Here is a 16,231-nt window from a genome sequence, read left to right on the forward strand (position 1 = left end):
TCTGTCAGCGACACTGAGTGAATCCAATCTTTACTTTTCTCAAATTCGGGATTTTTTCCCTGGAAAATCCTGGAAAAACCTGGGAAAACATGAGGCAAATTTACTCATCGCTGAGCTCCTGCACTTTATTTCTTATTTCTGAGATAACTAATCTCAAATTTGGGTCGTTTTCATTCGTCGTGATATCACCTTGAAAGATATCGGCGCCGGTGGTTAGCGTGATTACCTCTAACCCCAGCAGGCCTGGGTCCAATCTCAGTCGGCGCCACCGGCATAACATCTCTGATCATGCCTTCCTTCGGGAAGTAAAGCCATTGGGCCCGGTTGAGTTGATGGGTCGATTGGTAGGGTCTAGGTGTGGGAGCTGCCTCCCTGGCGTCGGTAGCATTCAGCCCAGTGGCAGGCGCGTAGGCAACATGTTATACAGTGACAGCGGGCCCAGCACAGCAAAATAAATGATTTGAGCCCGGGACATGCTGCCTACTGTCAAACGCTGCTGTTGGTATAGGCCTTGTCACTGCCCTAATAAAAATTGTATGGTCAATTTGCTTAACGACGTGTTCTGGGTATCATCCAAACAATTTGTGGAATAGTTCAATGATTTGGGTTATCGTTCGTTTATGGTTATTTTTTATTAGGGTGGCCTGGTAGCATTGGAGCTCAGTACACTGAACCAATTTGACATATTCCTGTTATGTGGAAGTCTAATAATTTTGCGCTATAAGATAATCCATTGAAAATGATATGATTGAAAATGTGGCAGGTAAATTCTATATGAATATCTGAAACATTGACAATGCTGATAATTTGAAAACTTTTATATGATCGCCATATGATAAATGAAAATCGGTCAAATTATAATAATTAACTGAAATGGATTTGAAACCCATAAGCATAAGCTTTACTTTTCACCACAATATAATATATGTGTCATAAATCAATCGAAGTAAAGTTTATGTGAAAATCACATGAAATTTACTTATTCTTTTGACACATATATTTAATCGATTTCTAGAAATAAATCGAAAAATAAACACCAGGCAGTGGGAGCTTTCACAGTTGTGTTTTTTTTTTATTGTAGTTGATTTGGGATTCGATCCAGAACTGTTGAGCTGTGATGCTTTTCGTGTCTGCGCTCGATTCCATTGGGCCACGGCTGACTTCAATATTGAGCTCGTTCAATTAGCATGAAGTAATAACAGCTCTCCCAACATGGAATATAGAGCAACGTTATGCTCGTTTTGCTAGAGTGACGAAAAATAGCACTGACCAATATATGCTCCGTTTCAGTGGCGTCGTGTATTCAAATCATAATTAATGCTCCTGTGTGCAATAAAACAACGACTACATTATATGAGTTCATGGAACTGGTTCATGAAGTTCGAGTACTAGTGCTGGAATCTGAATTAGCCGTGTAGAAGGCTTACAATTAGAATCTTAGCAAATAAATATTGCAGTAGAATCATTTTTTTTTTCAATCTCAAAACATATCTTATGAAACAATAACAAAAAATGATCATATCATTGTTGTTAGCAATATTTAGTTCGACTAATCTAATCGACTAATGAGTGTACGATAACATAGTTGAAAATTGTTTCAATAATTTATAAAGAACAATTATGTAAGATGTATTTTATTGGGAGCGATGTTCATCCCAGAAAAACATACCAAAACAAATGTTTGCTGTTGGATTTCTTAAAAGGCAAATCTATATGACTATTTAATGATTGGGATAGATCTTTTTACAATATTCAAACCTCAAAAATCAAAGGAAGCTATTCCAATGAGATATACATGTTTTCCTATACTGCAAAGTTATATGACAGTCCAATAGTTGCTACATGTCTGTTTACACGCGACATATCAACAAACGTCAAAAATCGTTAAAAGCAACTCCAATAAAATATACATGATTATCTTATATCATATATCTTTTAGTGAGCAATATTCATCATGAAAACAGGTACATTTTACTCGATTTGCTCATAGTGCAAACTTATATGTTTTTCCATTAGTTTCTAGATGCCTGTTCCCACCCATGACATAGCAACAGTTTTTCACCATGAAATATATCAGACAATATTCATATATATACATCTTACCTATCGCTAACCACGTTCGAAGCAAAGTATTATCAAGTACTAAGTATGTGAAATTACGATAGAAATCATTCCATATCGCAGTCATAGTTTTTAAGTGATAATCCATTGGAATCTATCAATCATCACATAGAATGAATAAATCTCCTGACATTGCTATGTTATAAGATGGATCCAATAAACGGTACATGTCGATTTGTTTCAGTGTACGGAAAACAAATCTCGCGTCACTTTTCAATAGGTCCTATCTACATTGATCGATTCTCTTCATCGACACTCTCTTTCGTAAATAACTTGGCTTCACAAATGTTTCCTGCCGTCTTCGTCGAATTAGATGCTAGATTGTTACTTCTTCCATCGAAAATATCCGGCCTTGGCGATTCAAAGTTGATCAAGGTTGATCAAAATAATTTGTACCCCTGCTTCCAGTTTGATTACAAGAGCATTTTGTGTGATCGTTGGTTCTGAATAGAGACAAACAGGCAGATGAATTCTATCCCTACTCTTTACTGTAATAAGCTTGGTGGCCCTGAAAAGAGCCGTTTTGTTGCCAAAGTTGGTGATGATTTAACCTTCGACACCAAACAGAGTGCGTCTCTGTCACTTCAAAACGTAGATGAAATCCATGGCCGCTTACGCTTGGGGTGTTCATGTTCCATTCTCGGTTTTCACAAAGTGTACCCCCTTATAGAAATCAAAGACGTAGACAGACGGAGCGGCTCGAAAACTTTGGTGACTAACCTGCTATTGCTATTTTTCAGTGTACCACATGGCAACACCACTACTACTGGATTGTACCACATGGCAACACTACTATTGGATTGAACTAGCATTTTCACCAAATGTACTAGAATATTTTGATTCTATCTCTTTCACTCTACTCAAAACTGAAATGCATAAAAAATTGACAAAATGATACACTCTTTGCACACTGTCAAAGAATCATTGTATACGAAATCAACTTTGTGCAAAACCAAAACAAAAATACAATCCCATCTGGTGGATGATGGCACAAGCTTCTAAGAAAATTCTATTACAGCGAACCACATAATTTTAATTAATTTCTTCGCCAGTTAGTCGTCTGTCACTTCGTTTGTGGTTATAACATGTTATAACGGTTGTCAAATAATTGCAACACAGAAACCACCATCAAGATAGCGCTATAACATGTTTTAACCAAGGCGTACTATAAGATGATTTCTAAATACCTAACTCTTTCACATTTTTTTACATTTTGAATTCCTAGTGCAATTAAAATATTTGAAGTTGTTCTTTTCCTGCTAAATGATATTAAGTTGCATTTTTTACATTCAATTCTAGTAGACTTTTTTGCACCATATGTAGAATATGTGTATTTTATTCAGGAATATATTGATGTCTTCTTCATTTCTTAATTCCAAAAAGAGCTTCATGTCGTCGGCATAAATAAGCAATTTAAGTTTTTTGAGAATGAAAGAAATGTCGTTGAATTTAATTAATTGTTTGCGGTTAGTTGAATACGATTCATGCCATTTATTTAGCGCCCCGCGGTGGAGATGCCCTTAGAAGGAGAAAAGAAGACAAACTATTCAAACGTAGGTAAAAATAAACTGACCGTTGGGGACTTTTTTACTAACGTGTGGGTAGAGAGAATGTTTTGAGCCAAATGAACTGTCGAAATCTGAGCCAATCGAACATTCCCATTAGATTTTTTCCGGGGATTTCTTATTCTTACTAGAATAAATTTGAGAGTATTGCAATCGAACATAAATTCAATCACCTTTATGCTTCATGTGCTTCTCAAATTCAACTAGTTTTTTGAATCAAAACAATATTCTAACTCTATTGATTCATTGATCCTAGTTGGTTAATAAATGGCACCAATAAATGGGCAAAATATTGCGATGTAATCAATTATTATTTTGCACGTAAAACGAATCAAAAATAAAAGTCATGTGAAATGCTAGCTTCTAGCAAGGGTTGCAAGATAATTTAGGTATACAAATCTCGCCTAACTTTTCAAAAGGTCCTATCTAACATTTCACTCTTTTCGAGAAAAACGAGGTTGAAGATTGACAAAATCTGTTTTGATACTATTTTAAACCAAATCAACTTTTGACATTTTTAAGACCTTTAATAGAAAAATGCGATAGTAAACTTTAAATTGAAATTATAATCTACCCGTTTCATACATTTTTTTCTATGAAAACCTGAAAAATGTTACATAGGACATTTTGCTCTTGTCAGGTGTACATTGGACATGTTATATAGGACGTTTTGTTATAATCACAGTTACAAAGGTCATTTATGTTTTCAACATTATTTGTTTGTTTTAAGCATTATGAGTTCTGGCTATTTATAAATATATAAATTATAAAATTATAAATTTAAGCTATACGAGTTAAACGAACAATATGAGTATTGGACAATGCATCAACTTTTTTTTAACGGTATATCGCAACACTGCCCACCGATTGTTTTGGTCGATCGTTGGTGGTCGCGTGAGCTGCTTTTTATTTGATAACAGTGTTATTTTAGGGGCTGTTCATTAACTACGTAGACAGCTTTTCGGTATTCTTGACACCCCCCTCCCCTCCCCATGCGTAGGCAATTGCCCATATAAAAATTTAAAAATTTGTATGGGCCGTGGATAATTGACAACCCCCCCCCCCCCCCCCACGCGGAAATAGGGGAAAAATGCTTGACGTGAAATTTCCGATGTGCGCAATAACATTGTTTTGGTTTGTTTGAACATTTTAGACGTTTTACTCGTTTAAACACCAAGGACCGAAGTACAGATCTGCATTGTTTTGGTTTTTCTGATACTTCAGACGTTTGTCTTGATGAACATAGTCAAACGTCTTATGTAACAGTGAAACATCGTTAATGCAAATTTGGACTTCAGACGTTTTGTTAATTTAGAATTTTCTCAATTCAATTGACATTAATCTGAATGTGTGTGTGTGCATAATGCTCTTAGGTACAAATGTTACAATGTGCATTTATAAACTCGATTTGTTTACATTTGTTACTTAGGACCTTTTGAAAAGTTAGGCGAGAAATCTCTGCTGCCGAATTGTATTTTGTTTTCTCCGCCCATCTGCGAGTATTTCTAATGTGACAGTGAGCCAATGACATACACGGAGAAAAAATACTACCCAAAATTTGAGTTCTTTTTACTTAATATTGACTTCAGCCTCTCACTTGCACTCGTTATTGTTGTCAAAAAAGGAACAAGAGATTCGACCCAACGATATAGTTCAGCCCAATAAGCTACTTCTGAGTAAAATGCATATTCTCAAATTTACGTGAATTAAACTTAATTTTGGGTAGAATATACTTAAGAGTAGGTTATTTTTTTTGCTGGTGTCAAATGGAAACTACTATATGCGATTTACTCAAATTTGGGTTATTGGGCTGAACCCCGGAATTGAGGGAAAAGTACTTAATTTTGGGTAGTTTTTCATCTCCGTGTATATACATACAGGAGTAGCACATGATAGTGTTTGTTTGTGTTTGAGAGCAATACTACGAAACATTTTCGTAGAAGAAAAGTGGTGACGACACAACAACCAACTCTCCGAACAAAAATCGTGATTGTGACGTCGCAACTTTATTGTCTCCGCTGCCTGAAGCTTCGGGTACACGGGACCACACTACCACCCATAAAGTTTGCCCCGCTTACTAATACATTCGTTAGAGGTACTGCATCACCTATAGGTACATAAAGCACATAGTCACTGAGCCGATGACAGACTGTCTGATCAATCTGTCATTATTAACATAAACACGCGTGTTCGTGAATTGGTTCCACCATTTTATTCCTCATTTTTTTTTTCGTGTTTGGTGGCCAAGATCATCCGGATTCAATACCAGCTTCCCCGCCCGCATAAACGCGAACCATAAATTGACCTTACCGAAAATGGTTAAAAATTGTTTATAATCCCTGCTAAACTTTAACTGAAATGGTTATGGAACTTTACATGAACGTTTAATGATAAAGTTTCAACCTTATGTATTATGGTTTTTTGGAACTGGACCTTACAAATAATGGGTTGTTAAGAACCATTACCATTCCAAATTCTTGTTTTCTCCATACATTTTCGGAAAGAGAACTATATTAGAACCTTTTAACTTATGGTTTGAGAACTTTAATGGTAATGGTTATGGTAGTCAGTAAGGTCCACGAATGGTTTTGTAACATCGATCAACTTTATGTGGACTATATCGCGAATTGGTTGCCTGTAATTTACTGATTACCAATTCACTATATATTCCACGTAAAGTTGAGCGATAATACAAAACCATTAAAGGACCTTACTGACTACCATAACCATTACCATTAATGTTCTCAAATCATAAGTAAAAACGTTCTTATATAGTTCTCTTTCTGAAAATGTATGGAGAAAACAAGAATTTGGAATGGTAATGGTTCTTAACAACCCATTATTTGTAAGGTCCAGTTCCAAAAAACCATAATACATAAGGTTGAAACTTTATCATTAAACGTTCATGTAAAGTTCCATAACCATTTCAGTTAAAGTTTAGCAGGGATTATAAACAATTTTTAACCATTTTAGGTAAGGTCAATTTATGGTTCGCGTTTATGCGGGCGGGGATGCCTTGGAACTGCGCTTATCATGGATAGTCCAGTGATGTTTCACTTTTTGGTAAGTTTCCTTATGCTGCCTTATGTTGCTGTGGTGTTTAATTTCTCCCATTTGACTTCCAGATATTGAGATCGCTTCCAGCAACCTGGAGCTGGATTCTTCCACGGAAAAATCAATGTCCTGGTGAGTAGTTCATAGTGAAACATGTATTCTGTCCTCGTGAAATGGGTTGGGAAAGTGAAGCGAAGTGAACTGTTCGGCGTGGGAAAGTTGGAAGTAAGCTTGTTTTATTTAATTGGTCTACCGGAAGAGATCCGGATGATTGCCAACATCCCTTCAGGTGTTTGGTGAAAATGTTTTAGGTGAGGTTTCAGCTGAATATTTTGGCGACGTGAATTAAATTGCTCGTCGTTTTGGAATCGTAGAGTAAGATTATTTTTCATTATTGGTTATTGTTTAATTATAGTTTTACCGGACATTCTGTAGGAGTCAAGCATTCTTTAGGACGCGTTGGAAATGTGTTTTTGTATTATTTTGGAAAAATGAACTGAACTGTTTGATAATTAAGGAAGAGATTTAAAGCTGGAGAATCCTATGACGGATCCCGATGGGGAATCTGAAGACTGATCTTGATGGGGAAACCGAAAACGGATCACGGTAAGGAAGTCGAGGAAAGATCATGATAAGTTGGGTGCCAAAGTTGTATCCCGATGGAGAATCCGATGACGGATCCCAATGGGGAATTCGATTACGGATTCCGATGAGGAATCCGATAACGAACTCCGATGGGTAGTCTGAAGACGGATCTTGATAGGGAATCCGAAGACGGATGCCGGGAAGGAATCCGAAGAAAAATCCCGATGGGGAATTCAAATAATCCCGATAGAGCATTCGTACGTGGATCCCTATGGGAAATCAGATCCTGATGACGGATCCCGATGGGGAATCCGAAGCCAGATCCTGACAGTTTGGGTTAAATCGAAGACAACATATCAAGTTGTATGAGAAACTGAAACAGTTAACAGAAACCAAGTTAGTGTTTAGTTAAAGTAAATTTATGTTAAAGTTTGGTAAAAACTGAGTTAAGTTTAAATAAAGTTAAAGTTAAGTTAAAGTTTGGATAATGTTGAGTGAAGTTTAAGATACAGTTTAGTTAAAGTTAAGTTGAAGATATGTTAAAGTTAAGTTCAAGTTATCTATAAGTTATGATATAGTTTAGTTTTAGTTGAAATAAAGTTGAGATAATGTTTAGTTAAAGCACAGAGGAATTAAAGTTAAGATATGTTCAAGTTATTTCCAGGGAATTACAGGTAAACTTCAGTTCTTGGAAGTTGTTGGAACTTCTTGGAAGTTCTTGTTACGATAAAACTAAGTCAAAGTTAACTTAAAATTAAGAAATAATAGTTAGTGTTTAGTTGAAATTAAGTTATAGCTGAGCTAAGTTAATTAGTAATTCTTAGGCATTCTTACAACGTGTCCCGCCCATTGTACTCTTCCAGCTTTAGTGACTATCTGGATAGTAAGATCGTCATAGAGTTGCGCCAGTTCCTGTTTCATTCTTCTCCTCGATACACTATTTTCATACACCCTGCTTGATGGGTGAGCAATGACCATTTCAAAATTATGGTCTTATCAGCGTCTTGTACATGGTGCACTTAGTACGGGGGTGAAGTGTACCCGACCTCAGGGTCTTGTGTAGTCCGTAGTAAGCACGAAATCCGACAATAATGTGTCTCCGAATTTATCTGTGAAGTGCGGGTCTAAACCCTATACTTCAAAATATTGTTCAGAGTTAAAGAGATGGGAAATGCCATTCTCAACCACTCGAACCACATTTGTCTAAATTTAGTTCATTTGCTTATTATTTTTTTCATGCACAACTTATTTATTTTTTATTTTTATTTTCAGACTGGTTAGGCCCAGAACTCGTTTTCGGAACTCACCTGGAAAGTGCCGCAGGATCGGAGGGAAACGGGCGGTTTATTTCCACATTGGCCGATCACCTGTGGAACAGGCAGCAACTTTTGGAGCGATCCGTGAAGGGGAAGGCTTGCAACTTACATCCGAACAGCGGATCAAACAAGCCAGCAACCCCGTCGAAAGTGTCATTCATTATTGAAAAAATGGCACAGCCGGTCGATCTAGAGGGAGATCTGGAGGCGAAGCGAAAGATCCCATCCCGGGTATCGAAGAAACTCAACGAAACAATGTCTAATGCACGCCACAAGACGGTGGACTAACTAACAAGAGGAACAGTTAAGGTTAAGGTAAACTAAATCAAGAGGAACACATTTTATCATTAGAAATAATCAATTACACACAATTACAATTGAAAACATCCGAACAACGTTTTGTACATCCGAAAACATCCCTTAAACGTTTCGTTCTAATGTCAAAAGATTGAAATTCTTAACGGCCGAACGACATTAGAATAGCAAAGTTATGTTCCAAAATTTCTGATGTATACACCATGTTACATGTTACCTTGCATACATACATCTAAATCACAATGTTTTCTAATGTTTGCCATCAGGAATACATTTGATTTCGATGCTGATGCAGACATCAAAATCAAACTAGCCCAATGTGTACATTTTTATTCGGGTGATTTAAAAATGTTTTACCACTTCCCCGGGGATATCCGGAACATACCTAGGTGTGACCAACATGGTGCTGGTTACTCATCATGATTCTTATTGATCTTATTTTTGAATTCTCATTGATTCATAGCATATGTTCCGGCCATGGCCCCGGAACCAGCGGAACGTTTTCAAAAACATTCAATAACGATCTACGAGACCATGGTACCTTTCTACTGTTCAATACTGTGCTAAACTAATGCAGCATCGTCATGGCGTTGTTTTTCTCATTGACGTTAAATGTAATAGTAATTCAGTCCCACCCAAATTCACTTGCGGTTATGGGCTAAGCAGATGAGCGAACTGTTGCCTAGCCTAACTTTAGGCGTACAACTCGTCAGATTAGATTTCAAATGTCCGAGTGATTCTGTCCTTCCCGATATTACAGTCAAAGCAATTTCTCACAGTAACGTTCAATACCAAGCACAGCAACCTCGATAGTGTAGAAAAATACGGTACTTTATTATGTATCAAATCAGCAGACAGGTATAAGAAAGGATTGAACAACACTGTTTAAAGCTAGCTTGTTTCCGGCAGGTCCATCTGTCGTCGTATGGACACTTCACATTCCACTAGCAACTAGTTTCAATCGATCGATTCCGATCGCTCCTCCGAGCTTCTTTGGCTGCTTGTACCGGACATCGAATCCGTTGTTTCAGATCTTGTCGTCGTCGTACTGGCACCAGTACTAGCCGTGTTCGAACGTTCCGATTCCATCGATGCCTCTCGCATTTCCACATCTGCCACTTCGACGTCGGCACTAGCGGGAGCAGCTGTTGCGGCATCTTCCCCATTGCACTGACCGTTGGTATGTTCCGCTTCGATTAGTTCGTTCTTGAGAAAGTACTTGTAGGCATCGAGTACCGCCTTGGGTGGGATGTTGTGCACCGGATGGGTTGGCAGCAGTTCGTTATCCGGATGACCCAGAATTAGTGGCGGCTTGCTAGTTTCACAGTGCTGAGCTACAGCAGTTCCACTCAACGTATAACATGTGTGGTAGAGATCGGCTGGCCTGGAATAAGAATTCGTTGCATTCAATTCATTACTGATTATTGACTACTTACTTCCCAGGCTTATCGATCAAACCTCCGGCAGGCTTCTGACAGCAGACTAAAACGTACTCCTGCAATGCAAAGCGATGGAACAAGGCTGTGTTCATAATTTCCGGGTAGTTTTCCTTGCGAGCAATCAAGCTCTGAATGATCGGAATCAACGCCCCCTGCCAGAACGAGTAGCATCCATCCACCAGCTTGTTCGTACGTCCCTGAAAACCACCCTCGTAGGCCATTTGACGATTGACTGCCCACCGAAGCAGTGCATTCAGATCGCACTTGTCTTCCCCACCCAGAATGGCCAGTGCAGCTGCCGCACAAAAGGAGTACCCTCCATGTGCCTCCAAATCCGGAGCGCCTCCGAAGCCTCCTTCGTAAGTTTGACATTCGGCGATCCAGCTGGCCGTACCTTCGAACAGTTTTCCCTCGTCTTCCGCAGAAAATGCAGCCAATTTTGCCGAGGATATAGCACAATAAGCACCACGGACGTCCAGTTCGCCACCCACATGCATCCTAAAAGCTCCGTTTTGCTCCCTCACGGCCCACAGAAATTTCTTGAGCGTCCTTCGATTAATCGCATTCAGTGCTTTATCAGTGCCGATAATGCACAAGGCATTCACGGCAGCATAGGTCGGTGCTAGATGCGGATCCTGACCGGGACCACCGGCAAATCCACCGTCCTGACCTCGACACCTAAAAATTCAAAACTAGTAATCAAAACTCCCCCTACATCTCCCAACAATCTCCTCCTACTTAATCAGAAAATCCACCACCCGATTGAGCAAACTGTCGTTGAATTTCACCCCCAGCACGCTGGCCGCATTCATTATCCAGTAGACCAGCCAGGGCCGGCTACTGTCCAGACACTCGTACCCAGTGGATAGCCGTTCCAGCGAGATCTCCAGATAGCGAGCATGTTCGGTACGCATCAGCTTCGGCAGGGACGGATCCAGCGCGGCCAGCTGCTCATAGCGATCGTAGAACCGTTCGATCGATGCTTCCGTTTTGATCTGCAAGCAGAAAAAAAAACATGACAACCAATTACCATACCGGGATCTATTTTTAAACAGAAAATAATTTCACGCAATTTCACGAGGTCGCACTCATCATTACCTGTTCGATGGATGAAAAAGTTTTCCGTCCTTCTTCGTTGGTTTTGTAGCGCTTGAATTGCGTCAAATCGCGGGGCTCCTCCGAGGCCATTATGATGTCCGGGCTTGCAGTGGTCGGTTATTGAATGAAGAATAGTTTTTACATTAAAAGTCACTGAATTCACTGATAAATTTACGCATATGTTTTTCTTTTCCGAGACTATATTTTTTTTCACTAATGCAGCGATTTGACAGATCGCTTTAGGGCAGGTTCTACTGTTAATATTGAAAAAGGAAAACAAAGGGATTCGGACTGCGGTGCCCAGTTTTTGAAGGTCGAAATCAAAACGATGTGCGGACTATAAGGTCTACTCAAACTCAATTGGGTTCTTTAAGGCCGTTCGCAATGCTGAGTTTCAAATTGTTTTAAACTACTCGTCAATTCTATAATTTGAAACTGTCAACGCAACGCACAGTTCTAAAAGATGCTTGTAATCATCAAGTTCCATAAACTTTACTGTTCTCTATGAAGTTCTCCGTTTTTTGTTTGTGGAGCTCATCGAAACATCTTCAACACATCCAAAGAAATTTGAAACAGAGTTCCATTCGTGTTTCAAATGCGCTCAGAAATAAAACAGAATAGTCGAGCAGTTGCAAATCTGGTACAAAATAGTGCTCCAATAATGAAACTGCAACTCAGCATTGTGAGGGGTGCGTTTCTGTTCTACTTTCAAATTGAAACAGTCCTTATAAGATACAACAGCATTGCGAACGGCCTAAGGGTATTGAGGTAAAAACATATTCGTAATCTGCATTAAAGATGGAGCCCAAACCCAAAATTTTATCAATTTTGGTACACAGGAACTATTTTAAATGCGAACGATTACATTTGCAAAAATCACCTTATTAACGCCCCTCGGTGACACCAACAATCAATACGAAACTAACGATTTTAAATTGGCTCACTACTTGACTAGCCTATTGGTCCCAAGCAAACAATTAACGTACTCCATTCTAGTCGAAATTCTAGTGCTACGCAATGTTTGTTTCGATTCGCTATGAAAGTTTGACAGATAAAATAAGGGGTAAGTGGTTTTTCCTATGTTTCGAGGGGTTAATCGATTAGCTTGGGACCGAAGAGAGTACCTGAGCTGAGCCAAAAAGTTGAGCACGTTATTTCGGGACCTTCTAGTCTTAGAGTTACCTCTATGGTGACACTTTGTATGGGAGCGAGCTGTCAGTGTATCAGTTTAGTGTCAAACAGTGAAGTTATTATTTTGCTTTAAATCTTGATTTAAAAATCGAGATGAAAGTGTGTGGGTTCGAAAAAAAATATCGCTGTGCTCAGAAAATGAAGGTCTTTCAGATGATGTATAAAAACCGATACATTTTTTTTCCAAATTAAGAACCCAATGTCTCACATCTCTGATCACGCCTTCCTTCGGAAGGGAAGTAAAGCCGTTGGTCCCCGGTTCATGAGTTGATGGGTTGATAAGTACGGTCCAGGTGTGGGAGCTGCCTCCCTGGCGTCGGTAACATTGGTGCTCAGCACGGAAAACAAGTTCGACGGAAAACAAATCAATGACAAGAATAATAATAAAGAACCCAATTAACACTCCGAATACGGTGGGTAAAAACTACGCCTACTACGAAGCGTCCGATAAACGTGTAATGGCAAGTTTGCAATGACATATAGCTTAGGCATTTTTTGATGAATTTCAAAAATTGTGGTACCTCTAAAATTCCTAGGGTCTGAAGATTATTCTGATTGTAAAAAGATTGAAAATAGGTACGTCTACTTTTTCTAAAGCAAAAGGAGTCGTTACACGTTTTTTTTAAAGTTGTGTTAATGAGTTTTGCAAGTGGCTTAAGATCTATAATTTTGATTAATGTGCACAAATGTTTTCAATTAGCAAGAATACAGTCCTTCGGAAGATCAGGAACATCCGTATAAGTGGTCAACCCACGACACTGATTGAAACATTAAGAACTGTGATATAAGAAAGAATTTGGGGTTATAAACATGGACCCGTAAGGCCATGGGACATCCTGGGATGGTTCCTTGGCCATCTGGGTTCATGTTAATGTCACGACCCTAAATTCTATCTTATTTATACCACAGTTGCTAATGTTTAAAAAAAAACCGCTGAGCTATAGGATCGATATCATGGATGAATCACAGATGTTCCAAATCTTCCGAATGACGGTTCCATAGCAATCGGGGTCCATATTTATGTCACAGCCAAGGGCTGGTCACTATACCCACTTATTATGTGCCAACTATTTTCTCAGTGTGCCACAGCTGTACTGGCAGTGAAGAGAGTGCCAACTTTGTTTGCTTGTGAAAAACTGCATGCTTGGCAACCCGGTTAATTGACATTTCAAATGTTTTCTTTTAAGACGAAGAAACGACGCAACCAAACAGTAAAATCCGAGCCAAGACGGTGATCTAAAGCCACTTCAGCTGGATGAGATGATACCGGACAAACAGGAGCGACCCTTTAAAAGATGATCGAGTTCCTCCAACCGCTTCGGCTCGGACAGCTCTCAGCTACCTATGTTTTATTAGTATTACTGATTCCAGATAACGATGAAGATATACGGAAAATCCTCAAAAAAATCTTGTTTACTCTTACATGTGACACATGCGTTGCGCAATCGCAGAGATATTAAAGTGTTGTCAGTAGCTTCAAAGATTATGAAAGTTTAGAATCTTCTTCTTCTTCTTCTTCTTCTTCGCATTTCAAGCTTATTGCATATCGCATATTAGCTTATTGCGTGCTGTCAACTTAGTGTTCTAGATGCACTTCCACAGTTATTAATTGAGAGCTTTCGATGCCTGTACCATTTTTGCATTGGTATAATTGTGTGGCAAGTCCAATCATACTTCTATGCCCAGGGAAGTCGAGAAATTTTCCAATCCGAAAAATTCCTAGACCGAACCGGGAATTGAACCCAGCCACCTCCAGCATGGTCTTGCTTTGTAGCTGTGCCTTTACCGACTGAGCTAAGGGAGGCCCCGCCCCCAGTCTGAATCATGGGTGCCAAACTGTGTTCCAAACTGTGTTTTTGGCGTACTGTGCTGAGTGACCAACCCCTTGGTCACGACCCCAAATTATTTCTTGTATCACAGTTCCAAGTGTTTTCAAAAGAACCTCGGAGCTCTGAAATCAGTTTCATGCATGAGACGCTTTTACGGATGTTCCGAATATTCCGGATGGCGGTTCCATGGCCATCCGGGTCCATGTTTATGTCACGACCCCAAATTCTTTCTTATAGGGTTAACTACCCCATTTCCTGCCTATTAAGCACAATCCGCACTTAGTATTTCTTAATCTAGCGCAGTTTAGCACCAAACGGAATGTTATTATTACTGATGGCTTCCAAATTTATTTACCTTTCTGAACGTACCGTAAGATTTGATAAAGAGAAACCAATCGTTGAGATATTGTCAAAAGTCTAACACTGCTTCTTGGCACCAAACTCGGCCTACGGATTCTAAACTAGGCCTAACGCATTGAAATGCCATTTAAACGCCAATGAATTCACTTCAGCCTATCGGATGAAGATAAAAATTGAATCAGTCGGAGGGCTTCTTTTGTTTTTGGGAATAATGGGAGCAAACCTTCATATCACGCGTTCTCATTGGCTTCGTTCCGTAGCTTATTAACTAAAGTATCGTACCAAACGCATAATTGACTTGTTAACTCTGAAATCATGGATTTATTCGAAGTTTTCTGCTCAATAGACCCAAAATGGGCGATTAGGCCGAAGTGGTTCTCTACCCTATCACAGTTCCACGTGTTTTCGAAAAAAACTTCAGAGCTCTAGAATCAGGTTCATAGATAGACCACTTTTACAAATGTTCCGGATCTCCAGGATTTCATGCATGAGACACTTTTACGGATGTTTCGAATATTCCCGATGGTGGTTCCATAGCCATTCCGGTCCATGTTTATGTCACGACCCCAAATTCTTTCTTATATCACAGTTTCACGTGTTTTCGAAAAAACCCGGAGCTCTAGTTTTACAATCAAAATAATCTACAGACCCTAAGCAGGAATTCTAGAGGTACCACAATTTTTGAAATTCATCAAGAAACGGCTAAGCAATGGCATTGTAAACTTGCCGTTACACGTTTTTCGGAGGCATCGTGTTCGGAGTGTTAAGAGTAACAGCATAGTTGCTCAGTTGCTCTAATTAGGATAGTGCCACAGTTAACGAAACTGAGTCGTTTTCTACTCAGCTTTTAGTATTTAATTTCAATTGATAACTTGCAACAAAACTGTTGCAATCGCTCGTCATTTACATTTCGATGTAAATAACACTGTAGTTTGAATGAGACACTAAACACTGGCCCGACTGAGCAGTTATTGCATTTTGTAAGGTCGGTTGTAGGCCTATCTGACATTTTTACATGTGATGACATTTTCTCGTCGACAATTATTATAACATGTTATAGCTTACTCTGGCTATGTTTCATTTGGTGAATTTTCACTTAAATTTGGCAGATGAAATTTTTTGAAATAAACCAGCTATTGTACCAGACTTATTTCTGACCGACCAGGAATCAATTTTGGCAAACACCTTCTCAAAAATCTGTATCCTGAACCAGACATTATACAAGCCTTCCCTGATAAAATTGTTATCGTTACTTTGCTTAACGACGTGTTCATCCAAATCATTTGTGGAATAGTTCTATCATTTGGATTATTATTCGTTTATGGTATTTTTATTACGGTTGATAGACGTGTGGCCGG

The 16,231-nt window shown here is 39.0% G+C and overlaps 1 protein-coding gene and 1 long non-coding RNA gene across 2 annotated transcripts; one reads left to right on the forward strand and one right to left on the reverse strand.

Annotated features, from left to right (window-relative positions):
- Positions 1 to 6,692: 6,692 nt before the first annotated feature.
- LOC135698246 (uncharacterized) lies at positions 6,693 to 8,985 on the forward strand. Its single transcript, XR_010517469.1, has 3 exons — positions 6,693 to 6,749; positions 6,812 to 6,872; positions 8,598 to 8,985. It is a non-coding gene; the product is annotated as an uncharacterized LOC135698246 (long non-coding RNA).
- Positions 8,986 to 9,790: 805 nt separating this feature from the next.
- Fntb (Farnesyl transferase beta subunit) lies at positions 9,791 to 11,702 on the reverse strand. Its single transcript, XM_065218138.1, has 4 exons — positions 11,494 to 11,702; positions 11,134 to 11,390; positions 10,393 to 11,073; positions 9,791 to 10,340 (listed from the first exon to the last, which is right to left on the reverse strand). Exons 1-4 carry the CDS (start codon positions 11,581 to 11,583, stop codon positions 9,914 to 9,916), a joined length of 1,455 nt encoding a protein of 484 aa, XP_065074210.1. The 5' UTR covers positions 11,584 to 11,702; the 3' UTR covers positions 9,791 to 9,913.
- Positions 11,703 to 16,231: the final 4,529 nt, after the last annotated feature.

Source organism: Ochlerotatus camptorhynchus, unplaced genomic scaffold (assembly GCF_037179485.1).
Source record: "Ochlerotatus camptorhynchus isolate MF236.1 unplaced genomic scaffold, CSIRO-AGI_Acam_v1.1 ptg000084l, whole genome shotgun sequence".
Classification (NCBI taxonomy): domain Eukaryota; kingdom Metazoa; phylum Arthropoda; class Insecta; order Diptera; family Culicidae; genus Ochlerotatus; species Ochlerotatus camptorhynchus.

Coding starts and splice junctions, on each gene's coding strand:
- Fntb (XM_065218138.1), bottom strand. CDS start 11,583: ATGGCCTCGGAGGAGCCCCGCGATTTGACGCAATTCAAGCGCTACAAA. Junction 11,391..11,493: donor CTTTTTCATCCATCGAACAG/GTAATGATGAGT, acceptor TTCTGCTTGCAG/ATCAAAACGGAAGCATCGAT. Junction 11,074..11,133: donor GTGGTGGATTTTCTGATTAA/GTAGGAGGAGAT, acceptor TTGAATTTTTAG/GTGTCGAGGTCAGGACGGTG.